The 21,499-nt window shown below is 39.0% G+C and overlaps 1 protein-coding gene across 21 annotated transcripts in view; it reads left to right on the top strand.

The window, feature by feature from the left end:
- The window catches only part of CFH (complement factor H), a 170,342-nt gene that overhangs the window by 11,923 nt on the left and 136,920 nt on the right, over positions 1 to 21,499 (top strand). For 15 of the 21 annotated variants that reach the window (XM_087960797.1, XM_087960794.1, XM_087960801.1 and 12 more), the window contains exons 3-7: positions 1,785 to 1,890; positions 7,010 to 7,086; positions 16,144 to 16,338; positions 17,888 to 18,058; positions 19,318 to 19,491. In XM_087960797.1, the coding sequence (XP_087816923.1) occupies positions 1,785 to 1,890; positions 7,010 to 7,086; positions 16,144 to 16,338; positions 17,888 to 18,058; positions 19,318 to 19,491 (723 nt within the window). The remainder of the gene's footprint in view (positions 1 to 1,784; positions 1,891 to 7,009; positions 7,087 to 16,143; positions 16,339 to 17,887; positions 18,059 to 19,317; positions 19,492 to 21,499) is intronic. The other 6 variants (XM_087960813.1, XM_087960811.1, XM_087960809.1 and 3 more) reach the window with 1 other exon arrangement.

The raw sequence follows: 21,499 nt of genomic DNA, 5'->3' as shown, positions 1-21,499 counted from the left end.
AACTCCTCCCCTCAGGATATCACTATAAGGCATTGCATGCCAAAACAACTAGACACAGGGACATGTTTCCCTTCATGCCCTCACTCTGCTGAACACCTTATTCTCACGTGATTTTAAATGAGGAAAGTAGCATACCATAGGAGGGAAACCTGCTCCGGACCTGCCCATTCAGCTGAAGGGCTGCCTCGGGAGCAACATGGCAAGGCTTGGCCTTCTTTTGGGCCCGCCTTTCAGCTGCCGCCTGCTCACCCTCCCCTCCACCTCAGGTCCCACATCCAACCCATGATGGGGTAACTCAATGTTTCTGGATGGCAGGCAAGTGGGCGGGCGACCCTCAGGGGAGAGCACCACGCTGAGGCACTGTGTGGCCGGACCAGGAACTTTCTCTTGGTCCTCCCTCACAGAGCTGGGCCCAAAAGACGGCCAAGCCTCATCGTATCCCCCCGCAGCCATTTGGCTGAGCACAGTGGGTCCCCTCCCCTGCCTTACCTTCTCAGGCCAGGTGAAGAGTGGCTGCATGGGAGGCTACTGAGCGAGAAGTGGAAATGGGCGAAGGAAGGCTCACCAGGCAGAAATCAGCTGGTCAAGGGAAGTGAGGGAACCAGAGAGCAGCAGCAGCAGCAATGCCGTGGGCGTGATTCTAGGTGGGTGAGGTGAGAAAAGGAGTGAGTGGGAGAGGAGAGGCGAGGTGGGGTGGGGCCAGCCAGTGGTGCAATTAGCCGGTTCTCTGAACTGCGCAAAAATTTAACTGGTTTGCCTGAACCAGTCCAAACCGGAAACCCGCCTCTGGGACTGTCTTATATCTAAGTATATTTACCGATATTGTGTGGCTGTATTATTATTATTATTATCCTCATATTTTTTTAATATTCCCTCTTATTGGTAGTGTTATTATGATTATTATTATTACTCTGTTGCTTTGCACATGCATAGACCTTTTGCACCGGAGACAAGTTCCTTGTGTGTCCAATCACACTTGGCCAATAAAGAATACTCTACTCTATTCTATTCTTCCACTTTTCTCAATATTACAGACTTCATCCATTCAAAGTAGGATCCATCCAACCCTCTAGAGCAGGGAGGCAACGAATGTTGCAGGTCCCAACTCCTAAGGAGGTAAACCTGGTGGGACCCAGAAGAAGAGTTTTTTCAATGGTGGCTCCCTCCCTTTGGAGAAGAAATTAGACTGGCCCTCACTTTGATACTCTTTCCCTGAACACTTAGTTTTGCCAAGGGGCCTGGGAAAACCAGAGTGGGATGGACACATCAAAGGGCTAATTTGATTGTGTGTTGTCACTCGGGTGGGTGGGGCTGTTATTGTTTTTTTTTTCTAAGCTGTTTTTTATGGCTTGTAAGCCACCTAGAGTCACTGTGAGTGGGTAGGTGGCTATATACATTTTCTAAATAAATAAATACATTTTGTGTTTCCCTTTGCATTCTGTTTTTACTTGATATCGAGTGTCATGAATTACATTATTATAACTAGAGGTTGCCTTTCAGACTGAATTCCAGGAGGATTGTATAGCTGTTTCCATAAGAACTGTGAATTTGCCATGTAATGTCATATACTACATATCATTCAGAATATCAGAATATACACACCAATGAAGTGAAGCAGGAGTGCAGGAATTCAAGACCAGATTTAGTTCATAATGACAGTGAGATAGGAAAGGTGAAATAGGCAAGGGGAGATGCAAGCACTGGGCAGTCTGAGAGCTTCCCAAATGCTAAATTTTCTTGCTATATTTCATGGTGTTACATTTTATTTTATATTTATTTTGCAGGAATATCTTGTGGTCACCCTGGAGATTCTGATTATGCCAGTTTTGAACTTACCCATGGAGATGACTTTACTTTTGGTGCCCGTGTTACCTATATGTGCAACGAAGGGTAATATCTTTATAATTATTTTTCACCTTTCTAATTATTCATTATATACAACCTGTGTATTAAGAAAAAAAAAAGCTCCGTCTCCCAAAATAATAGTGCATTTATATTGTATTCTAGTGTGGGAGTTTGTACAGAATCCTTCTCTCTTGCCTGCATGTAAATTTTGATATGTGGCTAGTCTACAAAAGAAAAAAGAAGCCAATAGAGATAATAGAAGAAAAACAGTCCATGTCATTCACACTGAGAGAGAGAGAGAGAGAGAGAGAGAGAGAGAGAGAGAGAGAGAGAGAGTTAGTTAGTTGTTGGCTTAGAAATGAAGACACTCTGAATTCTAGGTTTTCCTTTGGGGAACATAATAGGCAGGAGTATTAGATATGTTTTCTACTTTGTATATTTAAAAGGCAGAATAAACACACACACATGCACATACATATACATATGAATATGCATACATATACAAACACTTTAAGATTGGGGCAAGAAGAGAGTGTGGTAGACATAGATTTAAGAAACATCCAACATTAGCAGGTCCATCCATTCTATCTTTCAGCATTCAGTGGGATTCTAGATCTATTCAAATAGAGATTATGGACTTGTTCTTGTTAGGGATTAAAGCTGACATCTAAATAAATACTGTTTAAAAAGTAAACAATACGCTTGTACTTATATTCTCTAACTTGATTGGGGTATGATAGTGCTGTCCTCAACCCTGATAAACATGTCATCTAATTCCATACATTTCTTTATTTTATATATAAAATCCTTATTTATTCAGATGCATTTATTCTCAGGAAATATAATACTGAGTATTTGATCTTCAAGTGTCATGGATTTTTTTAGTTGTAGTCCTCCTGAAGTGTATTGGAACACTTCAGTCTTGGAATAATAAAAGTGGAAAAGGCTCAATGAAAAAATATCAGTTAAAACATTCATCTATATCAGTGGTCGTCAACCTTAGGACCTCAGAGACCACCAAACTCATAATTTTAAATCCCGGGGACCACTAATATGAATTTTGACTGATGGTGGCTTGCTGACATTGGTGGGAGAGAGAGAGAGAGAGATCTGATCTAACCACTCTCTCTCTCTCTCTCTCTCTCTCTCTCTCTCACACACACACACACACACACACACACACACACACACACAGAGGCCGGGGTGGGATTCAAATTTCTTAACCGATTCTGTGGGTGTGGCCTAATTTGTGGGTGTGGCTTGGTGGTCATGTGACTGTCTGGGCATGGCTTGTATGTAAATATTATAAATATTTATATAAATATTGACTTTTTTATATAAAAAGAGCAACTTTACCCAAAACCAGGCAAAGTAGGCAGGCAGATTGAGTTGCTCACACAATCACAGATTCGTTCAGAGATCTGTGAGATCGGCTACCTGAGCCTGTCACATAAAATTTGCTTGCAATCAAACCCATAAAATTTGCTAGCAAGCAAACTGACAAAATTAACTCACAACACACACCACGTATGTAAACATTGAAGTTTTTATTTAAAAAAGAGCAACTTTTACCCAAACTTTTACCCAAAGACAAAGCAGGCAGGCAGATTGAGTTGCTCACAGAATCACAGATTCATTCAAGAGATCTGTGTTTCTGCCATTGCCTACCTGAGTCTGCACTGCTTCAGTCCTAAGGAAGGTTGGCTCTGCTTAAAAGAAGAGCTGAAGATCTAAAGATTAACTAGAAAGAAAGGAATCCAACGATTTCCTGCTTTCTAGCTAATCTAAATCTCCCAGCACAGCAGAACCACTGATGGTCAGAAAAAGGAAAAATAGCAACTTAGCAGGCAGGTAAGGAGTGAGTGGGCGGGCAGGACGGGCAATGTGGGCGGTGCAGCCTTGTGTTCCTATGCAGCCTGGATTAATTGCTATGGGAGGTGCTCTGGAGGTGACATTTCTCTGCGGACCACCAAAATTTTCTCGGGAACCAACAGTGGGCCGTGACCCACCAGTTGGCGACCATTGATCTATATAGTTGCCTAGACCTCACTTAAATAACTACAATGAAGAAGAGTGCACCATTTCCCTGAATAATTAGTTTCACTGTCAAACCAATTTGATGAAGTGCTTTTTTTCCTCTTAAAATTCAGTTGCAATCTTTTCCATATTGTACCTTAAAAGCATTATTCTGTATTCCATTGATTGTTTCTGATGTATAGCAGTGTTATCCTTTTTCATAACCATGTTTTGCTATAGTGGATTGAGTGATCAGGCCAGAGGTGGTATTCAACAAGTTCTGACCAGTTCTGGAGAACTGGTAGAGGAAATTTTGAGTAGTTCAGAGAACCAGCAAATACTACCTCTGACTGGAGATTTTACAGTATCCTTCCCATGACACATCCATCAAGCCACATCCAGAACCGGTAAATTTTTTAATCCCACCACTGGATCAGGCACTTTTTCATAAAGTTGTGCAGATATCAATTTTATTAAAAGATGGATAGATTGTCTGCTTTCTTTTTCTCGTGTTCTACATTGCTGCAGAATATCTGTGCTCATCTGAATAATGTTTCTCTTATGGAATATTGGGTTACTATTTTAATAGTGGAGCACTTGATTAGTGTTGGTGGTTTTTAATAGACTTGTGTTTCTAATTTGCTGCCATTTCTTTTGCTAATGAGAATATCAAGGAAGTGAAGTGTGTTTCTTCCACTGTGAATTTACTTCCTTTGAAGATGTTGATTATTTCATGTGTCTTCACTAGTTGTCCCTTTTATGTTATGAGGAAAGTGTCATCTGCATATCAGATCCTTATTTTTGATTGTATGTGTGGAAGCTATAATTTCTAGACACTGCATTACAGTCTCTGCTATGAGACTAAAGAATGAAGATCCCATGGCTGTACCTCTGATTTGTTGGTATATTTGTCCATCAAAATGAAATAAGGTACTGGCAGAAATGGATGAGGTTCATGATTCTGGGTATTTCATTCTTAGTGTATTTAGTTAGCTGAAGCGTGTTGTGAAGTATTGCTGTCATGGATTATTTCTATGGGTCTGAAAAGAGTGTATAAAGAGTGTTGTGACATCTAATGAAACCACAATCTCATCTTCTCTTATTATGTCTTTGATTTTTCTGACAGCATGATAGTTAATAGAATATTTGCTTCTGTCTCAGATGTCCAAGCTTTTTTAAGGTCTTTGGCTATGTTGTTGGGATCCCTGATAATAAGACCGATAGATGAAGAGCTAGGTCATGTTTATGTGTTTTGGGGCATCCATAGAAGTTTGGCTTGGTAGAACTTAGAAAACAGAGAGTTAAAAACAGCAAGGGCTGAAAAATACAGTGTTACATGATGGAGGCTGTGTATTTTATTGTCAAAAATCCAATGCAGAAAATAATAAAATAAATAATTGTCCTGAGGGAGCAGCAGCTTGAATTGAGGACATCTGATGGATTATAAATCTTTAAGGAAATTTACACTCTTTGCCACAAGCTAACTATGATCATATCAGATTGACATTATCCTGCCAAATTGCAACTTTATTTTCACTGTATTTTATATCAAAGTTTTACTGCTTTCTATTAATATCTTGACTTTCTTTTATACCACATTTTTAATACCACGTTTTTAAAATAATGTTGGGATTTCTGCATTTGAAATTTATAACTCAAAGCAGCTCAATTTGCTTATTTTTCTTTATTGACTGTTTAATTATCTTTTTAGTAAAACATTTATAGATATAAGCTGTATTTGTACAATGAAATACTTGAAAGAAATTCTGCATTTTTTTTTAACTTTGAATTTGTGGGAGAAACCCAAATATTATAGCCATATAAGTGAAAATAGACAACAGTATTATTGTTGTCTATTTTTTTTTTTTTTTGCTTTCTTCTCCCATATTTTAGTGATATAAACATCTGACTGTGCTGGTTTGTTGGTGACTGAAGGTAGAATTACCCCACTTGTTTCATCTGAACTTATTTTATTACATATTGGATTTCTCTGGAATATAATATGTATTTTGTAAGAGATATCAGTTTGCGGTGTTGCTACACAATGTTATTATGCTATTAAATTTTATCCCTTATCTACACCATCATTAAATATTTGGACCACATGGGGGCACTCCTATACAAGGGATAATTAATTGACAATTTCATTTTTTTCACTGTAGTACATACATATATGTTTGTATTTGTCTGAGAAATCCAAACAAGACTTTTAGTCTGATTAAAACAGACTGCAATTTTAATACATTTTAGATTTATATAAGGTACGCATTAACTTGTATTTTATAAAATATTGTAATATCAATAACATATATCTTTTAGCTGCTGGTTTTCATTTAATATACCTCTTACTATAAGAGGGAGCTCTAATATAGAGAATGATTCCTGAGATTTTCATTACAAATCTTCAAAATATTTTATTACCAGGTACTAAATACCAAAATCTGTAACATTTTGTTCTGAATGCTTCTTGAAACATGGAACTTTGGCTCATGGGATACAATGTTTCCTTTATATGACCCTGTAGTCCCTATTTAGGGTAGAGTCTGGGCAACTGGATGAAGCTGTTTACTAGCCAAATTCCCTTCCTGATGTCTACCCAGAATTCGTAGCGGTTATTTTTTCTTTGCACCCTAGGAGAGAAACATCTGTCTCTACCTAGGATTGAAAAAATAACCTACTGAGTGGGAGGTGAGCATATATATCACCACCGTGCTGCTCAATTCAGGGATACAATCATGGGATTGTATTCTTGCTATATTTAATATATATAATGTTCCTTTTATATTATTTGTGCTGTGTGAGTTTGTCTGTCTTTCTCTCTCTCTCCATTTTTTTAAATAAAAAAACTTGAATATCATACTCTGTTTTGGAAATACAATATTGTATATCCAGAAGTGGTTCTGAATTTGATGATAGTTTCAAAAGTTTTGGAAGGGAAAATAAATTTAAAAGTTGGGGAGAATGAGTTTCTCATCTTTTTTCTGACTCTGAGAATAAATACTAAACTTGTTTCTACATTTCCAAAAATGATCAGTAATAATTAAAATAATGCATCTTCTAAATAGGTTCTAAATTATTATAAAATATGTTTTGATATATAATCTTATTGCAGTATTTGTGTGTTTAGTTAACTTTTTTTAATTATTAGGTATAAGATGCTCAGCCAATATAATCACCGTGATTGTCGAGCAAATGGATGGACCAATGAGGTTCCTCATTGTGAAAGTAAGTAGGCTCTCAAAACATTATTAGGGATCAGAGTAGTAAAAATTGACTTCAATCCCCGCATACTGCCATGGTTATCAAACAATATCATTTCTGGCTTTTGTTGTGAGTTTCAAAACCATTCAATTTCTCTTATTGATTCCCACTGAAATAAACTCTTCACCTAAATTTTTGTAAATCAAATCTTTTTAATAATTTCTACTACTATCTGTTTCTTCTAAACAAGTTATATGTTGTTCTTTTTTTTTCAAATAATGAAATAAATTTGTTTTTTGAGACAGGAGAGTTTGCCTTAGTATATTTCACATTAGGCATTTAAAGTCTATATGCCAAAACTTATAAAAAGTCAATACTTGTAGTACTTAATGTGGTGCCTCTTCCTTAGTTTGTTGTCGTGTCTGTTGTATAGTTTCTTCTGTCATCTCCATTTGCCTGTTGTCTATGTCTTCTTTAAATATTTATAGAAAATTTCATAATGTTAAAACTGAGTTAGTCAAAACCTCTTGTAGAAGACCGGGCTGAGCCCAAGGGGTAAAATGCATCATAAGTTGTGAGTCCTTGCACGCCCATAAAAGATCTAAGTCCGACCCACCTTGAATGCCACTCTTATCTCCCACACATTTTTCTTAACAGTCAGTTGGCCAGATTCTTGTAGAGAGCTTAAGCTTGCAATAAATCTTCATACCCATTTGAGCTGCCTCAACACTTGACACCTCTACTATTCAAAATTAAAAATATCTCCTTCCAATTTGTCTCAACAAAATGATATCTTTTTATGTTTGAGCTTTTCAGTCAAAAATATTTTCCCCTTAAGTAGTATTATGGTTATAACTTCATTAGGTACAATTATAATACATCTGTGTTGTTGATCTTCAACCTAATATTAAAATGTTTCTGGGGAGCTTAATCTTTTGTCTTTCTCCTGACAAAGTACGCAAGAATATCCCCTGATGCATGTCTTAATTTTGCATAATGTGTACTGATCCTGTATACATTATCTAACTTTGCCTACATCTCATCTCCATCCCATTACAGAAACTTTGTCGAGATTGAACAACCTATTCTTGATCTTCACTGGGGTCTTTTGAAACCGCTCTGAATCTCAGGCATGATTCTTTTCCTTCTTTAATTCCAATAGTGCCAATATTGTGTAAATATTTTTTCCATCTTTCTGTTTATTATTTCTGCTTTATTTTCTTTCTTTCTTTATTATTTGATTCACCTTTCTATGTCCTAGAGATTCTCCAAGTTTTTTTATGTCTTTTTTCACTTTCTCCTTCATATTTACAAATCTTTCTTCCAATCTTCCTCCAAATAAAGTCTCTTTTAACAGTTTCAGATACATTCTTCCCCAACTCTTCAAATATTATTACCGTATATACTCGAGTATAAGTCGACCCGAATATAAGCCGAGGCACCTAATTTTACACAAAAAAACTGGGAAAACTTATTGACTCGAGTATAAGCCGAGGGTGGGAAATGCAGCAGCTACTGGTAAATTTCAAAAATAAAAATAATTAATTTGGGAAACGATCTCACTATCATGAAAGGTTTAATTGATTCACTAACCCAAAAGAAGATGATGATGATGACAGCGGGAGGCAGGAGTCACTCTCTTCCCCTCCCTCGGAGGCCCCCTGAGTCAGGAGTCGCTACCGCGGCGCGGCCCCAGTCCCGCGTCGCCTCGGGAAGGGAAAGGCAAAAGGAAGAGCCGCGGCAGCACTTTGCAACAGCAGCAGCGGCACCGGAGGCTCACGCTCAGCGGCTCCTGGTTTTGCCCCACCCTTCCCAAGGCAACGCGGGACCGGAGCCGCACTGGCGGCAGCAACTCCCGACAGCCCCAGCCAGACACCTGAGCGGAGATGTAGGGAGAAGGCAAAGCGACGGAAGATCCTTCAGGGGAAACTGAGGGGAGACTCACCCTTGGTCCAGATGAGCCCCCTTCCCGCCCCTAAGGAAGCAGAGGCAGCCAGCAAGGGCAGGCAAGCCCGCTTCACAGACTCCGTCCGTCCTCACTCCCACCCACCCACCCACCCAAAGCCACGAAGTCCCCCAATCGCGCAGCCCAGAATCGCCCTCCCCTCAGGAGGCAGCAACGACACCCGCCAGCGCGTGGAGCAGGACGGCGCCGGAGATCGTTGGCTGCCTCTTTCGCAGCACGGGAGGCCTCCCCAGCTGGCCAGCTGTTCTCCTCCTTCTCTGCCTGCGCTCAGCACTGCCGCGGCTCTTCCTTTTTGCCTTTCCCTTCCCGAGGCGACGCGGGACTGGGGCCGCACCGGCGGCAGCAACTCCCGACAGCCCCAGCCGGACACCTGAGCGGAGCCCGGGCAGAACTGCCTGTTGCTGCCGTGGGCGCCGTTGCGGGCGCCTGGCTGCCCAAGTAAAGAACAGGGCCGCGCCGGACCATCGGAGAAGTGGAGCAAAGCCGGACACCAGCAGCCGCCTCCCTCGGCGCAGAAAGCCTCCCCCAACCAGCCGGCCGGTCTCCTCCTCCTCGGTCACACAGAACAAACAGGCAGAGAAGGAGGAGAGCAGCTGGCCAGCCGGGGGAGGCCTCCCGTGCTGCGAAAGAGGCAGCCATCGATCTCCGGCACCATCCTGCTCCACGCGCTGGCTGCTCGGACTTGCCGGGCCCGGCACATAGAACAGGGCGGTGCTGGATGTTGGAGAAGCCGAGCGGAGCCGAAGCCACCTCGGCTCACGTTGTTTTCTGAGCCCGCGAGCCTAGAGCCAGGGCGCTTTCATTGCACGGCGGAGCTTCTTGTCTCGGGAAAAACCGGGCGTCGTTGCTGCCCCCTGAGGGGAGGGCGATTCTGGGCTGCGCGATTGGGGGACTTCGTGGCTTTGGGTGGGTGGGTGGGTGGGAGTGAGGACGGACAGAGTCTGTGAAGCGGGGCTTGCCTGCCCTTGCTGGCTGCCTCTGCTTCCTTAGGGGCGGGGAAGAGGGCTCATCTGGACCAAAGGTGAGTCTCCCCCTCAGTTTCCCCTGAAGGATCTTCCGTCGCTTTTGCCTTCTCCCTACATCTTCCCTCTGTTAAAATTCCCCCCCCCCACACACACACACACTTATTTTCGGGCGGATAGATTTCGTGTCTGAGCATTCTCACATGACGGTGAGTCTTCCCCCCCCCTAAAAACAGTTAAAAAAAGAAAAAACATATCCTCATGCAAGAACTTTTCTGCTTCCGATTACCCCCATGCTTAAAAGTTGCAAAGGAAACACGGAAGCAGGGAAGCGCCTGCCCAGCTCCGGATCTCCACACCATTTTTTTTCAGAGGGGAATCTGACTCGAGTATAAGCCGAGGGGGGTTTTTTCAGCACAAAAAATGGGCTGAAAAACTAGGCTTATACTCGAGTATATACAGTACTTTTTATCTCTGGAGTGATCAACTTTTTAGAGGGTGCTCTAACAATCCTCTCCTTCCTTTTCCAAGTTTGCTGATTTTCCAGTAGTATCCATTTCATTTATTTGTAATCCAGAAAGAGAAAATGAGCCAAGTACAAAAGTAAAAGGGAGGTTTCTCTCCCCCCAGCACTTGCCTTTTCTATATATTACCTTAAGCCTTTGATCCCTTCTGACACTTTGAAGTTCTAAAGTCACATGTTCTGTTTTAAGATTCCTTTAGCTCATTATTTTTGAAAAGTCCACCAATTGTCTCTTCACTAAAATTCTAAACAATCTGTATTCCCACTATGATATGTATTTATTAAATAATTTGAAAAGCTCTGTGTAAAAGTAATATTTCAAACTTCACTATCTTTTTATCCATTTAAAACTTATTTAAACTCCCATCAAGTTTTTTGCTGTTGATTTTAAATTTTTTAAATTGTTATTTTATTTGTATCTTTAATCCAGAATGAAGGCTCACCAAGTAGTTAATTGTTCTGCTATTCCAAAAAACATTTTCCCTTTAAACTAATTTTAATGTAAATGTGCTTAAGAAAGTAAGCAAACCCAATGTCCTTAAAGGCTCCACGGTGGATCTGAGCTCTTTGACTTTCATGAGTCTACCAGCCACTCAGATTAACAAATCACTGCAAGGACCTTAAAGTCTAGCAGTTTCCTCACATGGAAGAGCCTTTCAGAGCACAGTGATCAGTCTCTTGGTCTTTCCTTATTTAAGGAGGCTCTAGTAGCTTAGGCTTGTCTTCAATTATCAGTTATCACTTTTCATCACAATATTATCTCCACTCCTCCGGAGACATCTTAGTCTACCATTGTTATCACTTGGAAGTCACATGCATTCTTAAATTGTAAATTGTACGGAGATAGGTCTGCTTATATTGTGTCCTTAAAACATAAATTTATATATGAACTTTTATCTAGAAGATTCAGAATCTTTTATCACTTGTGCAGCAGCCACTTTCTGGGTTACCACAATTAAAATAAGCATAAGTAGTTATAGATATAACCTCTTATCTTTTATTCATTACTTCAGATTTAATATATGTTACCCATCTTGTTTTAGACTATATATATTTTAACTTCCTAGATTGTAATATTTTAGATTTATACTTGCACAGATAATTAAAACACATAGACAGATATTTAAAAATTAAAATGTAGTATGTTACATTTTTATTTGTCATTTTATTTTTGTTTCGCTAATATTTGATTTTTACTTTTGCATTATATTATTTTTTTCAAATTTTACTGGTTGTTGACCAAACAAACAATATTACCATTTGGTTAGTTTCATTTCATTTACCATAATTTGAAAATTAAAGTTAGTTAATTTTTTTTTAAGTGAAATCTCATTTTTGGTTCCTTTTCAATATGCAATTCAAGATCTTCTAAAAGTACCATTACCAGCTAGGTATTTTAAAGCCCTGCATAGCATGGGTCAAGTCTACGTGAGAAACCATCTCACCCTGATGGGACTGGCCCACCCCACCTCATGTCAATCCAACCCTTGTGTTGTTTTGTAAAAGCCTTAAGACCTGACTCTGCCACATGGCTTGGGGACCCAATGGAGGAGCATCATACTGGAGATGTGTCTGGCCCCTCATCCCCCCCCCCGCCCGCTGTGACTGGCTCACTTTTTTGCCATCTTGCCTCCTTGATTTTATCTATTAACGTTTTTATTTGCTGTGCTTTATAGTGGATGATTTTTATGTTTTTCAATGTTTTTATGTTGTAAGCTACCCAGAATCATTGGATATGAGATGGGTGTCAAATAAATTTTATAAATAAATAAATTCTTCATCCTGTACTTGTCATTTAATTTTTTTATCCTAAGTGAAGAAATTTATGTTTGTGTCTGTTAAAGTTCATTATGTTACTTTCATACCATACCATCCAAATAATTTTAATCTTATTTTTGTATTAATTGTTCCATCTAATTGTGCTTTCATGTTTACATTTTTAAGAATTACCTCATCACATCCAAACCACTAAACTACTGAATAGTAGAAGACAGTTATGGCATCTCACACCTTTTTTTTTTTTAAACAAATTTTATTAATTTCACAAAAACAGTACACAAACAATCAAGGCATAATAACATACAAAATCCTTTCCAAGAAAACCAATAGAACGTACAAAATAATTCCAAATTGTAATATTGATATTTACATTATCTATTCAACTTCATATCTTGTCCCAACTTCTCCTTTTCATTCTGTTATCCAAACCATATTTCTTACTAATTAAAGTTTTATTGCCTTTCATAAACAATATCCAAACATAAAACATAATAAAACAAAAAACAAACCTAAAATATATTTTCTGAAGGCTGTTTGATCCCAGGCTAAAAACTCTTCACACAGACACAAATTCAAAAATCATATTTACTTTATATATCATTCCATATCTTATTACCATATTCAACTTTCTATATAGCTTCTTCTCTCTTTTATCTTTCTTAATTTAGTTTTATTTATCTTATCTCAATTCAATTCATAATACTTATCATTCTTTGTCTGCTCTGTTTCCATCTATCCATTCACCTTTTCTCTTTTAATATACTTCTCCTATACATTGATTGGAGTGACACCTTTAACTCATTCCCCTAGCTTAAAGTTACTTAATATAACACTCAATTTATATTGGGATTCTGTTTAGTACATTCTAAAATTACATAATAAATTTTAACCTCTATCCATGTTTAAGCATTTAACTCTAAATACATATATAAAAACAATCTTATGTACCTTCCAGAATCCCCTTTTCAATTAGAATTACCCATTGTCTCTAAATAAGCCTTGTTTCTTTAAGTCTTGCTTCTCACCGATAAGGCTTCTCATCCCCTCCCTTCTCTCTTGCTTATTCTTCTCCCTTCCCCCTCCACCCCCTTGTCTCTTCTCCTCCCTTTTCTTACTCCCTTTCTGTTGTTTTCTAACCTTGTATCCACCTTTCATCTCCTTCTTCCCTTTTTTGGTTGTTTTTTCAGGCCTTAAGATCCCCTTTTTCTTTTCCTCTTTCTCCTCCTCCCCAAAAGGAACCCATTGTTTATCAAAGATGGCTTCTTTTTCTTCTTTGTCCCAGTCATCCTGCTGCGCAATCAACTTTCCATAAGTGCATACCGCCATTTCCAAAAATTGAAATAGAGCGCCCAAAGTATCTTCTTCTTTATATTTTTGATATTCAATTTCCAGTTCATCCATAAGCAATGCCATCATGAAGAGAAAAAAAAAACTTTTTCCAAAACAACCACCCAAGTATTTTTAATCACAAATAGTTGCAAAGAATTCCAAAGTTACCAAAGTTCTTTCTTCTATTTCTCTTTCTGGGGTTACTGTTTAATCAAAGAGATCCAATTACAGTGTATCTTTCTTTAAAGTTCTAGGCAGTCTCCTCCTTTTCCAACTTCTGCTCCAAAATTTTTTTTTCTTTCTTCCTCTCCCTTCCCCCTTACATCAACAATTTTCTTTTAAGTATTCAAAAATCCATACCTCCAATAAGGGTTTTCCGATTTCTTAAGTTATTAAGCCCAATGTCCAGGAGTCCTTTATCCCTTGGCTTTGACTTTCAAAATAATTTACCTTGAGTGCTCAAATAAATTTTCCAAATCTTCATCTGCTGTTTCCATGGGGTGGGAGAGTTAAGAAAAGAAAAGTTTTTTTTTCCCTTGACAGCTTTAAATCCGCCGCTTTCCGTTCTTCTCAGGGATACAATGTATCTTCTAGCAGTTCAAACAAATCCGTTTCAGAGTGTTTAGCAGTTGTTGATTGACCCGGCTCAGACAGCACTTTCACTTTCCTGCTTCCTCCAGCACAATCTTACCCGGCTGCCGGCTTCTTCGTGGCGGCCATTGCTGACCACCGCTCCACCACCTGGGGAAAAAGGGGTTTTTCCAGACGAGGAGGGGGTCTGCGACAAACCCCAATCCCCTGTCTGGCTCCCCTCTCTCTTCGGCTGCCTCTACAGGGCAGCCCTATCCCCCTGACCCATCTAGATCGGGGGCACCTAGGCAGCAGGCACAGCAGGAATCGCGGACAGTCGCGAATTCCTGCTGTCTCCGAAGCCACGCAAAACCGGAATGGCATCTCACACCTTTATCTCCAATTCTTAGTGCTCTATTTATTCATCAGACATGATATTCTTCCAATTAAAATCGGAATTCCGATTTTTTTGGGAATCGCCCCCCTTCCCCTTCTTCTCCTCCTTCCCTCCCCTCGGAGGCCCGAGTCAGGAGTTGCTACCGCTGGCGCGGCTCTGCGTGGCTCCAGTCCCGCGTTGCCTCAGGAAGGAAAGGCAAAAAGGAAGAGCCGCGGCGGCGCTTTGCAACGACAGCAGCGGCTCCTGGTTTTGCCTTTCCCTTCCCGAGGCAACGCGGACTGGAGCCATGCGGAGCCGCGCTGGCGGTAGCAACTCCTGACAGCCCCAGCCGGATACCTGAGCGGAGCCCGGGCAGTGCGAGCGGAGCCCGCTGAGCGGCAGGAAAAGGGAGCTGGGCAGCGATTTCTTGGCGCACGGTGGGGGGGTCTCTTTTGGCCGGCCCCGATTTTTTTTTCAGAGGGGAATATCATGCCTGATTCATTTATTATGTCATTCAGCCCACATTTAATTAGCTTACGTAGATATCCACTTTGTGAAAATATACAGAATATATAAAAAATGTATATCTCTATATATAGAAGCAAAATACCACTCACGCATCATCACAAAATCTCCAGAACTGTAGAGCCTACAAACTTGAAATTTGGCACATATGTTCCTCTTGGCTTCTAGATGCTCGCTAAGAAATGATTTTTTTTAAATGACCATCAGAGCATTAGTATTTCTTATATTATTATTAACACACTCTGATGCTAAGGAGTTGTACTCCCTCTCCCCACCTGAAAACAAATCTGTTCCAACTGCAGTTGAGCTAAGCTACGCCCAGGCTCCTTGCTGTCTCCTTGCTCACACAGCAAATACTTTCCAAACAGCCCTCAACTCTTTCACATACTGACGGGACGCTAGCCAGATGAATACTGATGGATGCTGATAGGCAGAGGCAGAATTTTTTCCCTTAGTTCCTCCCCAAAAACTTGCCCAATCACATAGTTTCATAGCAAAGCACAGGTACCCTGCTAGTACTATATATACAAAATATACAGAGAATATTTTTAAAATTCAAAACCACAAAAAGCTTCATAATTTTTTCTTTAACTAATCTTTTTGTGCATTTTTTTAAGGTTCCTTAGTATTAGCTTTGGGTATATGAGTGAGATAAATTATTTCTTTGCTGATATCTTTATTGGTTAAATATATTCTACATAAACATTGTTACTATTTCTGCAGTAATAATGCACTTCATCTTCTATTATTTGCTCAATTACTCAATGTGATAGAGTAAAAGATTTCTATGCTGATTGAAAATATGTCCACTTATCTATTTATAATATATTCATATTTTCTAATGATCACAGAAAAAACATTGGTAAAATGACTTTGTTTTGGTTTCATTAAAAAAAAAATTGCCATTTTGCTGGAAACTATATTGTGCAGATCACCAGATTTTTAAATATTTATGGTTGGTGATATGTTTGATTTCCTTCCTTGCTTCCTTTTTCCTAAGCCTGAAACATTTCTTAATTAGCTTTATATCACAATATTACTTTATTTGCAGTCAACAAATGTCCTCCAATAACACCACCAAGAAATGTGAGGATTATTCAGGGTGAAAAATCTCAAATGAATGAAGATTTTTTATATGGTGATCTAGTGATATTTGGATGTATTGAAAACCTCAAAATAAAAGGATCTAATAAAATTACTTGTACAGCTGATGGCACTTGGAGTACACCTGTTCCAGAATGTATGGGTGAGTGAGGGGAAGTTAAGTGAACTCTGATTTGGAGTGATTATTACACTCCTTTGTCATAGCTGGATCCAGTGGTGGTATTCAGCAGATTCTGACCAGTTCTGGTGAACCATTAGCGGAAAATTTGAGTAGTTCGGACAACTGGCAAATACCACCTCTGACTTGAGATTTTACAGTATCCTTCCCCTGCCATGCCCACCAAGCCACTTCCACAGAACCAGTAGTAAAAAAAATTGAATTCCACAACTGGTTGGATCACTCTTTAATTGCCTTGAAGTTCTATGGGCTGCTCCCCACTACAGAAAGACTGGACCTATTTGGTCTGCCTCAGACAACTGATGAACTCCAATTGGTTCTAAATGAAACTTTCTAAGTGAAATGGGAGAAGAAAGATCTAAAGTACCACTGAAGGACAACAAAAAGTGAAGCCAAGTGAGTGTGAGTTAGAACTATTACTAAGACATATCTCATGGTGAAAAGAGTAGTCAAGTGTCCATAGTATTCTGTCATTATTGTACTAGTTGGTGGTTTTGTTCAAGGCAACCCAGGTTTCCCTAAGGAGGATTGTGAGGAATATGCTAGGCATATGTTAGATAAATTATTTGGATTCACTCTAAACTACATTCTAACCTTGAGGAAAGCCCCATGGAACTAATTGAGACTTAGCCTAGTTTTATTGTCTGGGAGGAGTTTAAAACCTATTAATCCTGACCATTAGCTTGGCCATCAGTACAATACATCCATGTCCCTCCTGGTAGGCTGACGCCTCCTGTCAGGTGAGACGTGGTTTGGTTCTGGCAGTAGTAAATTTCTACTTGGGAGAGAAGATGGTCGTTTCTTCATTAAAGGAGCCAGCACTGTACTCTTTCCTCAAGAAGTCACTACTAGCAGGACAAATGTCCCATATTGTCCAACCCTACCCTTCCTGGGGAAGGTTATTAAGAACAAGCAATTGCTTCAGAGAACTATGGAGGAAGTTCTGGACTTTTTCAGTCAGATTTCAGACCTGAGTGCAGAATTAAAATGGAATTGATCATACCTGTGGTGAGAACAGGATGCATCCAATCCTTTCTTTCCGTGGTATTTTAATGGCTTTTAATCAGGGTAATCTTCTGGACTGGCTTTGAAAATTGGACTGGGTAGCACTGTGTCGCACAAGTTCTTCTCCTTCCTCTGGGACAGTTTTAGTCAGTATTCATGGAAGGAGAGGTCTATCTCACAGATCCTGCTTTGCAGGTGGCCTCAGTGCTCAACCCCCCTCTCCACTTCTGCTTAATATTAACATGAAGACACTGGTTGAGGCTGAAGGCATTTCATTTGATTGTGAAATAGTAGATGACATTAAGATTTATTATTGTTCATCCCAATGAGTATGGAAAAGGTCACTTATTCAACCTGATCCTACCTGAATCCTATTAGGATGAAAAATGAAATTAAAATTACAAAAATATCTCTTCTTTAATCTTTATAGTAATACAGCATTTTTTTATTCAAGTGAATAAAGAGGATATTAATGGAAAAAAAACATTTTGTTTGTATTTTATGGTAGAAATAATTTGTACGGTAGACTATATTGAAAATGGAAACGTATTATCTCAGAAGTTAATTTATAAGAAAGATCAGAGAGTACGATTCTCCTGTAATGAAGGATACACACATTTTGACAGACCAGATGCCTTATGTACTGAGAATGGATGGGATACAGTGCTTCAATGTAAAGGTTTGTATGTTTCTAATGATCATGGTTGTTTTGAAATCTTATACACATTTTATTCTTCTTGCTATGCATGCCTAGAATTGCAGCTCTAATCAATCTAATCTGGTTAAAAACCTTGTGGTAAAGTTGGGAAAGAAGTCTTTGTATGTTTTTGTTTGATTTTGTTTTTATGAGACATACAGAAAACTAGAATAGCAAGTATTGTCTTAGAAGACTCATCCTTCCTTTTCTTAACAAGTAAAAGAAAATATTGTCTCAATTTTCCTCTAAATGTATGGATTATTTACGCTGAATTGATTTCCTAAACTAGCTATAATTAGTTTTAAAGGGATAATTTAAATACAGCCACTAAGTCTATAATTTCAACATTTTAATAATCCCTGATTAATTAAAAACTCAGGGATCATAGTTTCCTGGAACTTGTGGAGCTAAATGGCATATTATACTTCCTTTAATTTTAATTGATAAGACTTAGAAATGTCTTTCTTCAAAGAAGGACCTTATTCTTCTGAAAATCATTTGAGGCAAACATTTACTTCTGTCTGCAATCTATCATAAATAATATGGCTTGGCAATAAATGTGGGGCCAAATAGGAATGAATGTTGCATGTAGGATTTCTTGGAGAGAGGAACATAATTCATCAAGACACTTTATGTTTAATGCACAAAATGTAGAAAAAATAATTGTTTCTTTTAGGGAAAATTTGGGTGATAGTTCCACAAGGGGACAACTCAATCTATTTTGAAGATATGTGCAAAGGACATAATTGATCCACAAATCAGTTGGCTATCTTTGTTTCAGATTGAAATCACCTTATGACTTTAGTATTGGTGGTTCTCACATTTGGGCACGAATTTCACTCTCTTTTTCCCCTGAGTATTGTAAAATCACATTAAGCTAAGCAGCAAAGTGACAACAGAGCAGCAGTTTAGGGCAGGGTTCCCCAATGTGGTCAGTAATAATCCCCAGTTATTACTGTAATAATTACAGCAATAATCCCCAGTTATTTACCTAGCCATTTTTCAACCATTGATAAATGGAGATCAATGGTTGATAAATGGCTAGGTAAATAACTGGTCGATAAATGATAAAAAGTCATTTGATGACTTTTGATGAAAAAGATGATGAAAATTAGTAAAAAAAAAAATCAACTAATCTTTCTTCATCTTTTAAGAACTTCCCGAGGATTTGGGATAGATAAATCTTCTTGTTCGATGATGTTAAAGATTGACCACCTATTTTTATTCATATTCCTCCATAGAAATTCAGTGTTTCCCTCCAGAAGTGAGGAATGGCCAGTTTCGACCTAGACGAGCTCAATATGCATACAATGATGTAATTGAGACAACATGTAATGAAGGCTTTGTCCTTGAAGGCCGAGGAAAGTTTTCCAAATGCACTGCAAGTGATTGGAATCCTCCTCCTGTCTGTAAACGTAAGTAACTTTTTCTATAACGTTTCTTTCTAGTGCAGAAATTGCTTCATTATTTATGAATAATATTATTATAATTATGCTAGAGGAGGTGAGATAATTATGATGGTAGGAGAATAGTTTATTATAGTTATCAGTAGTTACAGTATGTTTCTGTAATTTTTTCATTAAAAACAATCCTAAAGTCTTTTCTAATAATCATAAAATTGTTCCACCATAAAATAAGGAAAAACAAGATACAGATAGAAAAATAGCATGATGCTACAGTATAGAAAACTTGCTCCATGCTATCACTAACCAGTAATTCATTAGCCATCTGAGACTGTAAGGACTGAACTGAATTTTCAGGGGTCTGATTAATTAATATCCATCCAAAAATAACCTATTTGACAAACTCTGGAAGGACGAAGGGTGATTGTTGAAGCTTCTGGCCATTTTCCTGCCTAGCAATCTACCAATGGTGCTACTTTGGAACAAAGATTTATCAGTCTTAGTTTAGAACAGGGGTGTCAAACTTGTGGCCCATGGGCCAGATGCATCACATGCTAGCCCCATCCCTTCCCGGTTTAGCAAAGGGGAAAAAAGTCCCGATATGTCATGTGATGATGCTATTGTGACGCGTGTTTGAAAGTTTGAAAGCTTGCATTTTAAAGGAGCTGGCAGAAGTCATCTCAGAACCACTGCACCGTATCTTTCAAAAATTCTGGAGCACCGGGGAACTACCAGAGGACTGGAAAAGAGCTGATGTGGTTCCCATCTTCAAAAAAGGGGAAAAAACCAGACCCAGGAAACTACAGACTAATCAGCCTAACATCAATACCCAGGAAGATACTGGGAAAGATAATAAAAAAACAGATCTGCCAACATCTAGAAACAAGTAAAGTAATAACTAGCAGTCAGCACAGATTTGTTAAAAACAGATCATACCAACCAATCTTATTTCATTCTTCAACATAGTGACTAAATTAGTAGACCAGCAAAATACTGTGGACATGATATACTAGATTTCAGCAAGACATTCGACAAAGTAGACCACAACCTACTTTTTGGTAAGCTAGAAAAAAGTGGGATAGATAGCACCACCATCAGATAGATTTGCAACTGGCTGACAAACCATACTCAACGAGTAGTCCTTAATGGGTCTAAGTCTACATGGGGGGAAGCAAGCAATGGGGTGCCACAAGGTTCCATCTTAGGCCCAGTACTCTTCAATATCTTCATTAACAACTTCATTAACAACAACAGATAAGGGAAGAGAAGGGAACCTACCAAATTTGCAGATGATACTAAGCTGGCAGGAATAGCTAACACCCAAGAAGATAGGCTGAAGATCCAGATGGATTTTGACAGATTAGAACACTGGGCCATATTTAACAAAATGAGATTCAATGTAGAGAAAAGTGAAGTCCTACACTTGGGCAAGAAAAACCAAAATTACACATATAGACTGGGTGAAACCAGGCTCAATAGTAGTAACTGTGAGAGGGATCTTGGAGTCTTGGTGGACAACTAGCTAAATATGAGCCAGCAATGTGCAGCAGCAGCCAAAAAAGCTAATGCAATCCTAAGTTGCATTAACAGAGGGATACAATCGAGATCAAGTGAGATACTAATACCACTCTATAAAGTCTTAGTAAGACCACACTTAGAGTACTACATCCAGTTTTGTTCACCACATTATAAAAAAGATGTTGATACTCTAGAAAAAGTTCAGAGAAGAACAACCAGGATAATTAGGGGACTGGAGACAAAGGCATATCAAGAACAGTTACAGGAACTGGGCTTGGCTAGTCTAGTGAAGAGAAGTACCAGGAGAAACATGATAGAGGTCTTCCAATATTTGAGAGGAAGGGGTCAAGCTATTTTCTAAAGCACCTGTAGGCCAGACAAGGAATAATGGATGGGAACTGAACAAGGAGAGACTTAATCAGGAAATAAGAATCTTTCTGACAGTGAGAACAATCAACCAATGGTACAGCTTGCCCTCAGAAATTGTTGGAGTGCCATCACT

This window comes from Notechis scutatus, chromosome 3, assembly GCF_049901735.1.
Source record: "Notechis scutatus isolate UNSWTSFEM ecotype Mainland chromosome 3, rNotScu1.2, whole genome shotgun sequence".
Classification (NCBI taxonomy): domain Eukaryota; kingdom Metazoa; phylum Chordata; class Lepidosauria; order Squamata; family Elapidae; genus Notechis; species Notechis scutatus.
The sequence above is the reverse complement of the archived record's forward strand: the minus strand, read 5'-3'. Positions and strand labels throughout refer to the sequence as shown.